The sequence below is a fragment of the Bufo bufo genome, chromosome 11, assembly GCF_905171765.1.
Source record: "Bufo bufo chromosome 11, aBufBuf1.1, whole genome shotgun sequence".
NCBI lineage: Eukaryota > Metazoa > Chordata > Amphibia > Anura > Bufonidae > Bufo > Bufo bufo.
The window spans coordinates 8,257,267-8,272,071 of record NC_053399.1 but is presented as its reverse complement, the minus strand read 5'-3'; the positions used below and the strand labels follow the sequence as shown (position 1 = coordinate 8,272,071).

At 44.4% G+C, this 14,805-nt stretch overlaps 1 protein-coding gene across 1 annotated transcript; it reads left to right on the top strand.

Annotated features, from left to right (window-relative positions):
* Positions 1-3,214: 3,214 nt before the first annotated feature.
* Positions 3,215-14,542, top strand: LOC120982409 (cholesterol 24-hydroxylase-like). The gene is made up of 15 exons (XM_040412528.1): positions 3,215-3,485; positions 5,615-5,692; positions 5,863-5,944; positions 6,612-6,682; positions 7,333-7,419; positions 8,273-8,411; positions 8,777-8,887; positions 9,381-9,537; positions 10,334-10,396; positions 10,989-11,061; positions 11,240-11,324; positions 11,701-11,811; positions 12,296-12,384; positions 13,770-13,836; positions 13,929-14,542. Exons 1-15 carry the CDS (start codon positions 3,349-3,351, stop codon positions 14,094-14,096), a joined length of 1,518 nt encoding a protein of 505 aa, XP_040268462.1. The 5' UTR covers positions 3,215-3,348; the 3' UTR covers positions 14,097-14,542.
* The last annotated feature ends 263 nt before the right edge of the window (positions 14,543-14,805 follow it).

The window sequence follows — 14,805 nt, the reverse complement described above, 5'->3', positions numbered from 1 at the left end:
AACAGCAAACCAAATAAAGTACTAAAAAGTATTCTAATGCTAATGCTATGCTTATTATGTAAATTGGAGATGCGTGGAAGATACATTTTGAACAAAATTATTTGGGCCCGTCTGCCACACGTCAAGGCGATCTCTGTAAGACGGGAACCTAACACTAAATTCTACCTGTTATGTGCCACGACGGCTACCATACAATTCGGGGAGTGTAGGTTCCACATGCATGCTGGGCCCACCTTAATTTTTGTCATATTTGGTGCCAAAATGGCCTCCACTAAATCCAGGGAATGCAGGTACCAACATGCACGCCGAGCGCACCCGGTTCTGCTCTCAATTCTCCAAATAAACTTTATAGATCATCATTTCCTATTAAGGATTTCACGAAAGACCCATAATGACACCTGGTGTTGAAAGAGAGGTACTGCGCACTGTGAACTTGTCTGACCAGCATTCCTGGCCTGGGAGAACATTGGAGATCCATGATCTAGCTCGCTCTCGCCCCACCGTACAACACTCCCTTCATCATAAATTACTGGCTGAAACGTAGCAAACAGCCCAGACTCTTCTCTTAGTAGGCTGAACATTAACTAAAGAGCGATAATCATTTTCTGAATTATGCGGCATGAAGGGTTAATAATAATAATTGTAATTATTGTGCAGTTTATTATATTATGGCTGCAAGCAAAGTGCTACCGGTCTGTAATGTGCGGCCGCAGACCGCTAGGAAGATATTTGGAAGTTTTTTACTATTAATCTGAGAGACTAAATTGGACAATGTTCCATCAGACCCCAGACAGGACCCCCTAAATATATCCAGAAATATATACAGACCCCTAAATAAATACAGACCAGACCCCCTAAATAAATAGAGATCCCAAACCAACCTTACATATAAATACAGACATCAGACAGGACCCCTAAATAAATTCAGACCCCTAAGTAAATACAGACTATAGATTAAGGGTACTTTCACACTTGCGTTGTTTGATTCCGGCAGGGAGTTCCGTTGCCTGATCAGGCAAACTGTATGCAAACGCATGTCATTTTTGCTGACTGATCAGGCATTTTTCACACTGATCAGGATCCTGATCAGTCAGAAAAATGCAATGCAATACCGGATCCGTTTTTCCCAACCCTCTAAATAAATACAGTCCCAGACCCCGCCCCGAATAGAGATTCCAGACAGAACCCCCTTTAATAAGTACAGATCCCATACAGGACCCCCTAAATAAATACAGACCTCAGAATGACCCCTTAAGTAAATACAGACCCATTAAATAAATATAGACCACAGACCAACCCCTTACATAAATACAGACCAGATCCCCAAAAACGCTTAAATTGCAGATCCACCCCTAATATGTGCTTCAGCCCAGACCCTCTAATTAAATACAGACCCCCAGAGTCCAGACAACCTAAACGCAGCAAAAGGCGCTCATAGGATCAGTATGTTCGGGTACAATCCCCTCAAGGCAGGGGCGGACCGGGAACTTAAAGCGGCCCTGAAAAAAAAATACTAAAAGTGGCCCCGTTTTGTAGTTGGGCCCAAATTAATGGAAGGCAGGGCCAACACAAGTGGGCGGGGCCAGCAATACCATATTGCGGCACATTATACCACCCCAACAGAGCCAAATAACACAGTGCAGCACAAAATACTTCCACTGGCCGGCCGTGAGGAGGGCCCAAGCGGCCCCCTGGGCATCGGCCCACCAGGAAATTTCCCTATAAGGTCTATGGCCAATCCGCCCCTGCCTCAAGGGGATGTATGTATTGTGTCTCCTCTTAATGTTGGGCAAGTTCGGGCACAACTCCAGTAAGTGCTGGAAGCAGAGAGGTCAGTGCGGCGATCTGGGCCTCCAGGGGCAGGATCCGGCCAACCACTGGAGCGAAGGAATACAGTAGGATAACAAACTGTGGACTACTGACCGTAAGTCCCACTTTCGGATGATAGCTTGCAGGCGCAAAATCACGACCAGAAGAGAACAGATTATGAGGCTTTAGCTGACGATTCCCGCATAGACGACGCATTTTGGGGCACTTAGGACCCCTTTGTCAAGTCTAAAAGAAATCGAAACCGGAGAAACCACAATATATGTATAACTCACTCAGTTTTATTTTTCTTTCAATATCCTCCCCTTTTTTATTGTTGTTTCTCCGTTTTTAATTCTTTTTTAAGTGCCCCAAAACTCGTTGTCTATGCGGGAATCGTCAGTAAAAGCCTCATAATCTGCCCCCTTCTGGTCATGATTTTGTGCCTGCAAGCTATCATCCAAAAGTAGGACTGAAGTAGTTAATAGTTTGTTCTCCTAATACCACCTAAAAGAGACCCCAGACGCTAACATAGGGGCTCTCCTTCCGTGTGGAGCTTTGCAGCTGACTTAAAGGGGTCCTCTCACTTCAGCAAATAGTGTTTATCATGTAGAGAAAGTTAATACAAGGCACTTCCTAATGTATTGGGATTCTCCATATTGCCTCCCTTGGTGGCTGGGTTCATTTTTCCATCACATTATACACTGCTCGTTTCCATGGTTACAACCAATGTGCAATCCAGCAGCGGTGGTCGTGCTTGCACACTAGGAAAAAGCACCAGCCTATGTGAGTTCCCACAGTCCCGGCCACCAGAGAGACTGACGCTTTTTCCTATAGTGCGCAAGCACGACCACCACTGATGGATTGCAGGGTGGTCATAACCATTTAAACAAGCAGTCTATAATGTTATGGAAAAATGAATCCAGCCAGCAAAGGAAGCAATATGGATAATAACAATACATTAGTAAGTGATTTGTATGAACTTTCTCTACATCAGTGTGCCTCCAGCTGTTGCAAAACTACAACTCCCAGCATGCCCGCACAGCCAAAGGCTGTCTGGGCATGCTGGGAGTTGTAGTTTTGCAACAACTGGAGGCACACTGGTTGGGAAACACTGCTCTACATGATAAATGCTACTTTAAGGATCTGCACAGATCTGTTCATGTGATCTTATCAGGCGGGTCCTTCAGCACCAACAAGACCCGCCTAGGAGGAGCATTGCTGGGTTTCTGACCTCTCTTTCTTCAGCCGTGTTGAACTACAAAGTGCAGTGATCCTCCTGGTATTGCGACAATCTACGAGGACGAGACAGTCTATAAAGCAGTCTACACACCGCCCTGTGGTGTCTGGGAGCAGGGCCGCCCACGTCAATGAACTCTTGTGTAACATGCAATAATCTGTACAGAATGAAATAAACGTCTGCACAGAGAACGATCATTAACATTGCCAAGAGTCCAAAATCCCAGTTTCTGTCTCCAGTCTAACCGGATCCCATTACACCGCAGCCGCCCCAGTGCACAGACTGCCTGCTCTGCTGCCACCATGGAGCTGCTGGGCCTGGTTTCCTGGCTTCTTCTGCTCCTCCTGACCCTGGTTGTTACCTGTTTTCTCCTGTACTGCGGATATATCCATCACCAACATATGAAGTACGATCACATCCCCGGACCCCCCAGAGAGAGGTAAGGAATCTTTCCACACAACGTCTGTGTGCTGCCATAAAGGCTTACAGAAAGCCGAAATGATCCCTTGGATACAATGCCTGACTTCATCCAGTGGAGCATGCAAAATGTTATTGCTGTCGGATTGCACGCAAAATGGATTTGAAATGAAACTAACAAGATGTGCTTTACCTGCAGACTGTCAGCTGTAATTTGAGGGCATTTACATCCAAATCAGGTGAACGGTGCAGGAATTACAGCAGTTTGCATATGTGCCTCCCACTTGTTAAGGGACCAAAAGTAATGGGACAGAATAATAATCATAAATCAAACTTTCACTTTTTAATACTTGGTTGCAAATCCTTTGCAGTCAATTACAGCCTGAAGTCTGGAACGCATAGACATCACCAGACGTTGGGTCTCATCCCTGGTGATGCTCTGCCAGGCCTCTACTGCAACTGTCTTCAGTTCCTGCTTGTTCTTGGGGCATTTTCCCTTCAGTTTTGTCTTCAGCAAGTGAAATGCTCAGTCGGATTCAGGTCCGGTGATTGACTCGGCCATTGCAGAACATTCCACTTCTTTCCCTTAGAAAACTCTCTGGTTGCTTTTGCAGTATGCTTTGGGTCATTGTCCATCTGCACTGTGAAGCGCCGTCCAATGAGTTCTGAAGCATTTGGCTGAATATGAGCAGATAATATTGCCCGAAACACTTCAGAATTCATCCTGCTGCTTTTGTCAGCAGTCACATCATCAATAAATACAAGAGAAGCAGTTCCATTGGCAGCCATACATGCCCACGCCATGACACTACCACCACCATGCTTCACTGATGAGGTGGTATGCTTAGGATCATGAGCAGCTCCTTTCCTTCTCCATACTCTTCTCTTCCCATCACTCTGGTACAAGTTGATCTTGGTCTCATCTGTCCATAGGATGTTGTTCCAGAACTGTGAAGGCTTTTTTAGATGTCGTTTGGCAAACTCCAATCTGGCCTTCCTGTTTTTGAGGCTCACCAATGGTTTCCATCTTGTGGTGAACCCTCTGTATTCACTCTGGTGAAGTCTTCTCCTGATTGTTGACTTTGACACACATACACCTACCTCCTGGAGAGTGTTCTTGATCTGGCCAACTGTTGTAAAGGGTGTTTTCTTCACCAGGGAAAGAATACTTCGGTCATCCACCACAGTATTTTTCAGTGGTCTTCCGGGTCTTTTGGTGTTGCTGAGCTCACCGGTGCGTTCCTTCTATTTAAGAAAGTTCCAAACAGTTGTTTTGGCCAGGCCTAATGTTTTTGCTATCTCTCTGATGGGTTTGTTGTGTTTTTCAGCCTAATGATGGTTTCACTGATAGTGACAGCTCTTTGGATCTCATCTTGAGAGTTGACAGCAACAGATTCCAAATGCAAATAGCAAACTGGAAATGACCTCTGGACCTTTTATCTGCTCATTGTAATTGGCATAATGAGGGAATAACACACACCGGCCATGGAACAGTAGAGAAGCCAATTGTCCCATTACTTCTGGCCCCTTAACAAGTGGGAGGCACATATGCAAACTGTTGTAATTCCTGCACCGTTCACCTGATTTGGATGTAAATCCCCTCAAATTAAAGCTGACAGTCTGCAGGTAAAGCACATCTTGTCCGTTTCATTTCAAATCCATTGTGGTGGTGTATAGAGCCAAAAATGTTAGAATTGTATCCATGTCCCAATATATATGGACCTGACTGTATATGGCGGTATAGTAGAGGCCCCATTCACCTCTGCAGGACCCATGTTATTATGAAGCCATAATGTAATCGTCTGCATGAACCCTGGTGGTGGAGGTGAGAGGAATAGCGGTGTCTTATGTCTTTGGCCACCGCTGGGACCCCAACCGAGCACTAGAAAGGGGGTCCAAGCTCCCAGTTGCAAAGAAGTTTAATAGATTGGTGGACCCACATGCGCCCCCCGTCTCTATGGGACTGACACTGTACTTTGACTGGCGCAACCATGTGCATGCATGACCACCGCCCTTGTGATTGACCTAGTCTCAGCGATCATACAGTTATCACCGATCACTTTTATCATGCAATATCCCTTTAATCAATGCTCATAGCAGGGAAATCCACAGATTTATGCACGGACTCACAGGATTTCTTTACAATTCCAGCTTTCTCTTTGGACACATGTCCGCAATATGGAAAGTGATGAGGAAGAACCAATTTGTCTATGACTTGTTTTTTAACTGGTGAGTGGAGAACTGGGTGTCGGAACTAGTCACGGGATGGACAGCATTCAGTGCTTCTGTCGCGTACGGGTGGCGGTAGCTTATGTGACAGCCATATAAGCGCTGTCTTTTTACTTATCTGTCACTTTCAATGGGATCTGACATAAAATGCTGATTTTCTTTACTCCCAGGGTTGAGACCTATGGGCCGGTTATACGAATCAATGCTCTACATAAGGTTACGATTTTGAGCGTGAGTCCTGAATCTGTAAAGGTGAGAGACTCACGTCCTGTTCAGGACATCTATGTAACATGCAGCATAACTTGCAGAGATAAAAGAGACATACATAAAATAATACCGACATATAGTAACCAAATATGTAACACACGACTAAATACTGCCATAGTCACAGAGACCTCCATAGATATATATTATAAATGTATGTAACATATGGTGTAACTTATAGAGATACAAAAGACATACATAAAATAATACAGACATATAGTAACCAAATATGTAGCTGCCATAATCACTACATAGACATACATCAAATATGCAGCACATCACAAAACACTGCCATAGTCACTTAGTTGTCAAATAATACTGACATATACTAACCAAATAACTGTTCAAAGTGACTAGATACTGCCATAGTCACATAATTGTTGAGTAATACTGATATATAGTAATCAAATAACTGTAACACATGACTAAATACTGGGATAGTCACTTAGTTGTTGAATAATGCCGACATATAGTAAGCAAATACCTGTAATACTTCTGATGGTCTCTGGTGGCTTTCAGTAGAGGGGAGGCTGCTGAGCCCACAGTCTTTCCATGGTTGGGCAGCACAAATATTTCATAGGATATGTTGCTCTTGATACATTATATGGCGGTGGAGATGATGCTGCCATCTCTTCTCTATGCTTATATATTGCAGGAAGTTTTGATGTCTCCAAAATACAGAAAGGACTGGTTTTACGATCATCTGCACACTCTTTTCGGAGTGCGGTAACTACAAGATATTTCTCCCGTTCTTTCATTGTTGGCATTCATAGATATTAATACTACGGGATGTCGGAATTTGTTATTTTTGTATATGACGTTTATATAGTTGTAATTATTATTGTTATTTTTATATTTTAAAAACGGTTTTATTTTTTACAAGGAGAATATAAAATAAATAGGCACTGCTCACTTTACTGATCCCCTCTGCTGATCCTCTGGCAGTGCTCCAGTTCCCGCTGCTCTCTCCTTCAGGCTTTTTACTTCCTGGCAGGACCAGGAAGTGGAGAGGAACCGAGACGGGAGCAGCATCATCAGTGAGACAATGAAGCACATGGGGCACATAGGATGGTCTACATGTGATGTCAAGAAGACCTGCTCTTAGACCTGCGGCTGTGAGCTGGAGGCCAGAGTGGGCTTGCTTATTATGAAAAGCATTGGTGGGCAGGGGACTGGAGATGCTGGTCCACTGCAAGAGAGGAGGCGCAACTGCAACCACTATGCTTCTGTGCCTTGTATAAGATGCATAACTATCAAGCCTGTCATATGGGAGGATTTCAGGTTATGCAGATTATAACATTATATTAATATCATGATTAGCAGTATGGAACCTGTATAATAATGTACATCAGACCATTCTCTACTGTACATTCCAGATTAATGGGAAATGGCTTAGTGACGGATCGGGATAATGACCATTGGTACAAACAGAGGAGAATTATGGACCCAGCATTCAGCAGAACGTAAGTCCCAGCAGTTTCAGGATACAAAATACTGATAACCAAACTATCACTAATAGATAGATAGATAGATATGAGATAGATAGATAGATAAAAGATAGATAGATAAAAGATAGATAGATAGATGATAGATAGATAGTGTAAGGGATCGCTCTCTCTCAGGGGGTCGCAATCACAGACGTCTCGTCAGACAACAGAGTTTAATGTCCAAACTGGTGCTTTATTGTGGCACTTCAGCACCCGCACAAACATCAAAATAAACACCTGCCCGTCTGGGCTCTAACTAATACATAGTTTGTTTCCCTAACTCACCTCTAAGCATAGCTTCTACGCATGGTCTCAAGCTCCAACCCTTAGCAGATTCGCTCACAGAACACAAGTCCAGATAGGGAAGAGATCCGGCTACACGTAGTCTCGTGGCCCCCTCAGCCCTCCTGGCTAAGACCACCCAGAGCCTCTGTAGGCCTCTGTTTCCAAGTCTCCTCTCCCCAGACTGACACACAGAGGGTTGGCTTTATCCATCCTTGATTACAGCAGGCCTCATCTGCGATGACCTCAGGTAAAAGACAACACCCGTACTGGAAGGGTGTGGACTGGCAGATCCCACTACCAAACCTATCCACCAGTCCAAATAAAATCCAGCCCAGAACAAAACGTAAAAAAAAAAAACTGTCTCAGCAAACTAAGCTTTGCTGCAACCCCGGAAGCTTTCTGGATTTTCTTTATCTCACCCAGCTGAGGTACCTGGGTGGGATATACACGCTTTCCAGCACTGTACACATCACCACGATAGATAGATAGATAGATAGATAGATAGATAGATAGATAGATCATAGATTTTTTTTTGTGTTTCCAGATACTTGAAAGGATTACTGGGACCTTTCAATGAGAAAGCAGAGGAGCTGATGGAGAGATTGGCAGAAGAAGCAGATGGGAGATCTCATGTAGTGATGCACACGATGATGAGTAGAGTCACCTTGGATGTGATTTCAAAGGTAATGCTAATAAACGGATGATTTCCCTTCTGCAGCCTCCCCCCCATCATTATTATGGCGACAGGTATCACTATAAGGAGGGACTTATGGGCATGTTTTGGGTTGGCCAAAAAGGGCAACTACCCTCCCCCCCCTTCAACCACAACCCAACTGTCCTAAACGGCCCTGGGAATTTGCTCTGTGATTAATGGGGTGGGATCAGGGGGATAGCTATAGGGGGTGCCGGTGCCAGATGCCCCTGTGCCACATAAGAAGCCACCAGTATTATAAATAACCCATGGGGGGGGGCGCGGAGGCTGGTACAGATTTTGCATTGAGGCCCAGGTTTGAATGGAAATAATATTTCAAAACTTTCTGTGGACTAGGTTGCCTTCGGAATGGAAACAAACTCCTTGAAAGATGATGGGACACCACTTCCACGGGCCATATCACTGGTCATGAGGGCTTTTGTGGAGATAAGGGACCCCTTAATCCGGGTACGGACTACGCACCTTATGTGATATGATCCATGAGTGAGAAGACACAGCTGATATTTATGGACTTTGTAAGACGGACTATTCCCAAGATTTGGGTTACAATTTCTGACCATTGCTGAAGGGTTTTACGTACAGTAGTTCACCAAGGGCTATGACTTGTATATCTGAACTCACAGACCCCCACCCCTTTTCTCACCCGGAGAGAGGCTACAGAAAGTGTTCCTCTCTCTGGAGGACCCAGCACATTCATGCCTTACAAAGACGGCCCATAGGATTATAAAGGGAGTGGTGTAATCCTTCATTTCTCCTGTGGGGGTGCTGCAGGGAAATCGAACCGTTGGCTCCAGGCTCCCAAGCAAATCACAGCTGTTTGTTGGAGGTCTCAGTATCGGGAATTTCTCAGACTAGCTAATTATCAGGAGACTCTTCTAACAAAATGAGATTGTGAAAAGCAAGTGACCCGTTTAACCCTCCTGCTTGCTTTCACTGCCAGTACTCAAGGGAAAAGCAGGCCTTCATCAGAGATGTCCAGGAAAGCACCAGGCTGCTCAGGAAGACAGGAAGAGAATGCATCGAGAGGCGGCAAAAGGCAATTCAGGATGGAGAGGAGATTCCTGTGGATATCCTCACACAGATACTGAAAGGAGCAGGTAATCTTCCTGCAAGCTGAGAGTGAAGACTAACGGCTTACCTGCAATTAATACCTAATTTCACATAATTCTCTGGAGGGAGGTCCACACTGATCAGGCCAGTCCTCCTAAAATACAATTAAAATCCTCAATAAATCAAAAGTGGTTGTCCAGGATTAGGAAATGTTAGCTTTTTTTTTCTCTAATAGAGCCACTTCTGTCCATTGGAGGTTTTTGGTATTACGGCTTAGCTATGTTCCATTGAATGCGGCTATCTGCAATACCACACACAACCTATGGATAGTGGAGGCGCTGTTCCTGGTTAAAAAAAAAAAAACACTCCCTCTTTTAAAATCCGTGAGCTGTTCTATTTGTCATCTCTTTTACTAGGATCACAGGCCATTGCCGCCATCACTCATTTGTCTGGGTTACAATATATTGTACTAGAAAAGTCTGATTTAATAAAGGGGGGGGAAGCCCCCATTTCAAGACCCTCATATATTAGTCCGAGAGTGGCTATAAAGAGTGTCTCTTACTCTGGAGGACCCGACATAGTCACGCATTACATTGTTTTAATAAGAGATGTGTAATGCTTTGACTTTCCTGTGGGGGCACTGCAGAGAATTGAACACTTGCTGCCAGGTTCATCTACAGATTACAGATGATCATTGGGGTGATCTGCATGTTTTTGGGGGACCCCTCTATTTCCCTATTACCCTTCTTTTTTTCTTTTATATCTTGATAAGACCGAATAAACCAATCAGACGATTTTCCTGCAGAACGGGGCAACAATTAACGCAATGTCCTCTCTCCACAGCCCTGGAGGGGGATTGTGATATGGAGGATTTACTGGACAACTTTGTTACATTCTTTATAGCAGGTTGGTAGCATTTTTTAATCTTTTTGACTTTTGACCATGTTTCCTTTTTTTATTGTCAAATGGTAGCACAGGGCAAAGTGATCGGGCAGTCAAGTGTTAATTCACTCTGCCCATTTCTCCAACCTACAGACCATAAAGGAGAGCAGAAGGAGTGGAGTAACACCACTGTAGGATCAGACTACACAGGCTTTGTTTGTAGTCTGTAACCATGGAGACACATAGGTCTCTGTAGGAGCTGCATAAACAAAACGGTTATAAATCTTTAAAAGGGTTGTCCTGCCTTTTGTATTGATGACCTATTGTCAGGATAGCTCATCAATATCTGATTGGAGGGTGTCCGACACCCGGCACCCCAGACAATCAGCTGTCAGTGTTCATTACACTGCCGTCATCTCGGATTATGCACCGCCTCCTCTTCAAACAGCCGACTCCCAACACCCCCGCCAATCAAGTCATCAATATAAATGGCAAGAAAACCCTTTCAAGTCAAGACAAAAAAAAAATAAAAAATAGTTAGCAAATATACGTATAAGGTAAAATAGCACATGGGGGGGGGATGTCAACTGTGTAAAATCTTATACGTATTTCCTAGGACAAGAAACGACGGCCAATCAATTAGCATTTACCATAATGGAACTGGCGCGGAACCCAAAGATACTAGAAAAGTGAGTGATACCATTCACATTAGATGTATGTCGGTCTGATATTGGTGGGAGCGGCCATTCTATCTAATGCGTACGTGTGTCTCCTGACTACTGGAGATAGAGAGAAGAGTTGGGCTGGTGGATTTCAACATGTACAATCCTTTTAGTCCCTAATAGCAAAAATCTGTTAACCTTTCAGGACCCAGGCAGAGGTGGATGAAGTTATTGGCGTCAAAAGAGACATTGAGTACGACGATCTCGGGAAGCTGCAGTATCTGTCCCAGGTGCTTGAGGTTTATGATGTATTTGTATCTATATGAATGCTCATGGTGAATGTTCACACTGGCGCAATGGCTTCAGTTTAGGTATGGAGCCGTCACATGATGGCAGACTGCACTATTACCGGAAAAATAGATATAGATAAAATTTGGACTTCCTGCAGCCACCACCAGAGGGAGCTCAGATGCCCATACTTCTTAAATATTTAACTCCTCTGATCTTACCATGAAAGTGCATGCTCAGCTTGGCCAAGTGTGCATGTTTATTCGGTAAGGGAGTGAATAAGCTTCTACTTAACTTAAATATGATAATCAGAAATAATGAGAGCACAGACCTAAATGTTTTGCAGACCATGAATGACCTTTTCAGTGTATCTTCTAGGTTCTAAAAGAGTCTCTAAGATTATACCCCACTGCTCCTGGGACTTCAAGAGAAATAGAAGAAGAAACTATCATTGAAGGATTCAGGATTCCACCCAAAGTCAATTTGATGGTATGGTCCATGGTTCAGTATGCAGTACCAGGCACAGCCACAACTGTATGTACAGCGCTGTGCTTACGTAAACAAAGAAGTGGGCATGGTGCTCGATTCAATGTGATGATCATGGGGGTCCCAGGAGCCCAATCCCCCATATCAAACAATGATACCTAAGAATAGGCCATCAATATTAATGTCCTGAAAAACGTATAATTTCCTAATTTTTGTGTCTACAACTTCTACACAGACCTATGTGTCTCCATGGTAACAGACTACAACCCCCCCACTGTGTAGTCGGATCTTGCAGTCACACTGTGGCCCACTTTTACTAACATTCATTTGGCAGGTTAGTAAGAAGTATGTGACAGAGGAATGCTATATACTGCCCGATCAGACTACACGGGTTTTATTTGTAGTCTGTGACCATGGAAACACGTAGGCTGTAGACAAGCGGTAAGAGGATTTTAATATAGATAATTTTCAATCATTTTTTTCTCAGTTTAACTCGTACATCATGGGGAGGATGCAGCAGTTTTATCCAGATCCACTTACCTTCAATCCGGACAGATTCCACCCTGATGCTCCCAAGTAAATATTTTCTTTCGATTTCTACTGTTTTATTAAGGTCAGTACTTTAGCAATAAGGGTGGCAAGGGTCAAATTTGTGACTTGGCCCCTAATTTATTACAACTCCAGCCCTTCAAAAAGTTGAAATTCGTCTGCCCCTTGTAGTGCCCCACAGTAATTATGCCTTTACCCCCAGTAGTTATAGTGCCCCTACCCCCAGTAGTGCCCCAGTAGTTATAGTGCCCCTACCCCTAGTAGTGCCCCAGTAGTTATAGTGCCCCTACCCCTAGTAGTGCTCCAGTAGTTATAGTGCCCCTACGCCCAGTAGTGCCCCAGTAGTTATAGTGCCCCTACCCCCAGTAGTGCCCCAGTAGTGATAGTGCCCCTACCCCCAGTAGTGCCCCAGTAGTTATAGTGCCCCTACCCCTAGTAGTGCTCCAGTAGTTATAGTGCCCCTACGCCCAGTAGTGCCCCAGTAGTTATAGTGCCCCTACCCCCAGTAGTGCCCCAGTAGTTATAGTGCCCCTACCCCCAGTAGTGCCCCAGTAGTTATAGTGCCCCTACCCCTAGTAGTGCCTCCGTAGTTATAGTGCCCCTACCCCCAGTAGTGCCCCAGTAGTTATAGTGCCCCTACCCCCAGTAGTGCCCCAGTAGTTATAGTGCCCCTACCCCCAGTAGTGCCCCAGTAGTTATAGTGCCCCTACCCCTAGTAGTGCCTCCGTAGTTATAGTGCCCCTACCCCCAGTAGTGCCCCAGTAGTTATAGTGCCCCTACCCCTAGTAGTGCCCCAGTAGTTATAGTGCCCCTACCCCTAGTAGTGCCCCAGTAGTTATAGTGCCCCTACCCCCAGTAGTGCCCCAGTAGTGATAGTGCCCCTACCCCCAGTAGTGCCCCAGTAGTTATAGTGCCCATACCCCCACCCCCAGTAGTTATAATGCCCTTACCCCCTATAGTTTCCCCAAAGTGACAAATAAAACAAAAAATCTAATGCTTCGCTCCCCACCGCAGTCTGTGATGCAGGCGGTCGCCATGATGTCATGGTGCAGTCTGTGCTGTTGATGGAGACTCTAATAGACTTCCGGCCTGGTGGCCTATGAGAGTGATTTATGGCGGGGCAGGGAGCTATTGGCCTTTCTGTGCTGAGGACAGTGATACAAGTGAATATGCCGGCAGTCACGATGTTCAGGGCCCTGGGCAAAACATCAGAAGTCTAGCAACGCCCCTGTGCAGACCGGTGGTTGACCATGTTGGTCATCTAAGATGAGTAATTCTGGAGTTGTCACCCCTTGCTGCTGCGCCCGTTGCTAATTTCTGACTAATAAATAGAACAGATTTTTTGCTGAAATTTCCTTTAATTTTTTTTTACTTGTGAGATGGATTTCAAAGAGTTTCCTTTTCGCACACAGGCCATATTATTCATACTTCCCCTTCTCTTTGGGACCACGTTCTTGCATTGGTCAAGTCTTTGCGCAGGTAAGTAGAGGACGCCTCTAGTAGATATGAAGGTGTCAAATCTGAGAATGATCCCAGAGACATGAGGAATCCTGTCTGTCCTCTCTGTACAGATGGAGGCAAAGGTCATCATGGCCAAGCTGCTGCAGAGATTTCAGTTTGAGCTGGTGGAAGGACAGAGCTTCGGGATCATGGACACAGCCTCCCTGCGCCCCAAGGGCGGCGTGATCTGCAGGCTAACAATCAGAACCAACCCAGGAAAAGCAAAGAAAGTTGACTAAACAGCATAAAGGGGAAGAAAGTCACTCTACTATATAATTCCTGCCTTCATGTACTCTCAGCCATATCAAGAATATGTCTACCTTTGCATCCAGTTCCTTAGTATTACTCCAGTTCATCTAAAACTTTTTTTCAAATGATTTTGATAAAATAAAACTCCCTACCGTTTTGTGTAAGCTCCTCTGCAAGCTTATGTGTCTCTATGGTTACAGGTGACAAACAGTCCCTGTGTAGTCCAGTCCTGCAGTCGTACTCCCATCTGTCCACTACTTGCTGAACCACCAAAACCTATGGAGGGAATGGATGGAAGGAAGTCTGACTACAGGATTTGTTTGTAGTCTGTTACCGTGGAAACATGTCTACATAGGCGATGTATAAACAAGACTATTTACAGTGTTAATTTCTTTTTTGTAGATACATTGGAGCAATAAAAATGGTTGTAAAAGTCTGAAGGTCGGTGTTTGATAGACTTTTCTGTGTATCGTTTATATTTCTGTCTCCAAAATCTTGGAGGATTTAAGTTTCCTGCATCTGCACTACCCGATTCTTCAATGACAATGGGTTCAGTTTAGGTGAAATACATTTATTAGAGGATTAGTTGTTATATACAATTCTGCAATATACAATCAAAGGTTAAAAATGTATCTTTCCTTTTTGTGGACTCTATTGTTGAAATAAATCACTGCAACTAATGCTTTAAAGGGGAACTCC

What these genes read in the sequence shown, in the direction of transcription:
- LOC120982409 (XM_040412528.1), top strand. Translation starts at nt 3,349, where the DNA reads ATGGAGCTGCTGGGCCTGGTTTCCTGGCTTCTTCTGCTCCTCCTGACC. An exon ending in CCTTGGATGTGATTTCAAAG is followed by an intron (nt 8,412 to 8,776) that starts GTAATGCTAATA and finishes TCTGTGGACTAG; the next exon opens with GTTGCCTTCGGAATGGAAAC. An exon ending in TGTTACATTCTTTATAGCAG is followed by an intron (nt 10,397 to 10,988) that starts GTTGGTAGCATT and finishes CGTATTTCCTAG; the next exon opens with GACAAGAAACGACGGCCAAT.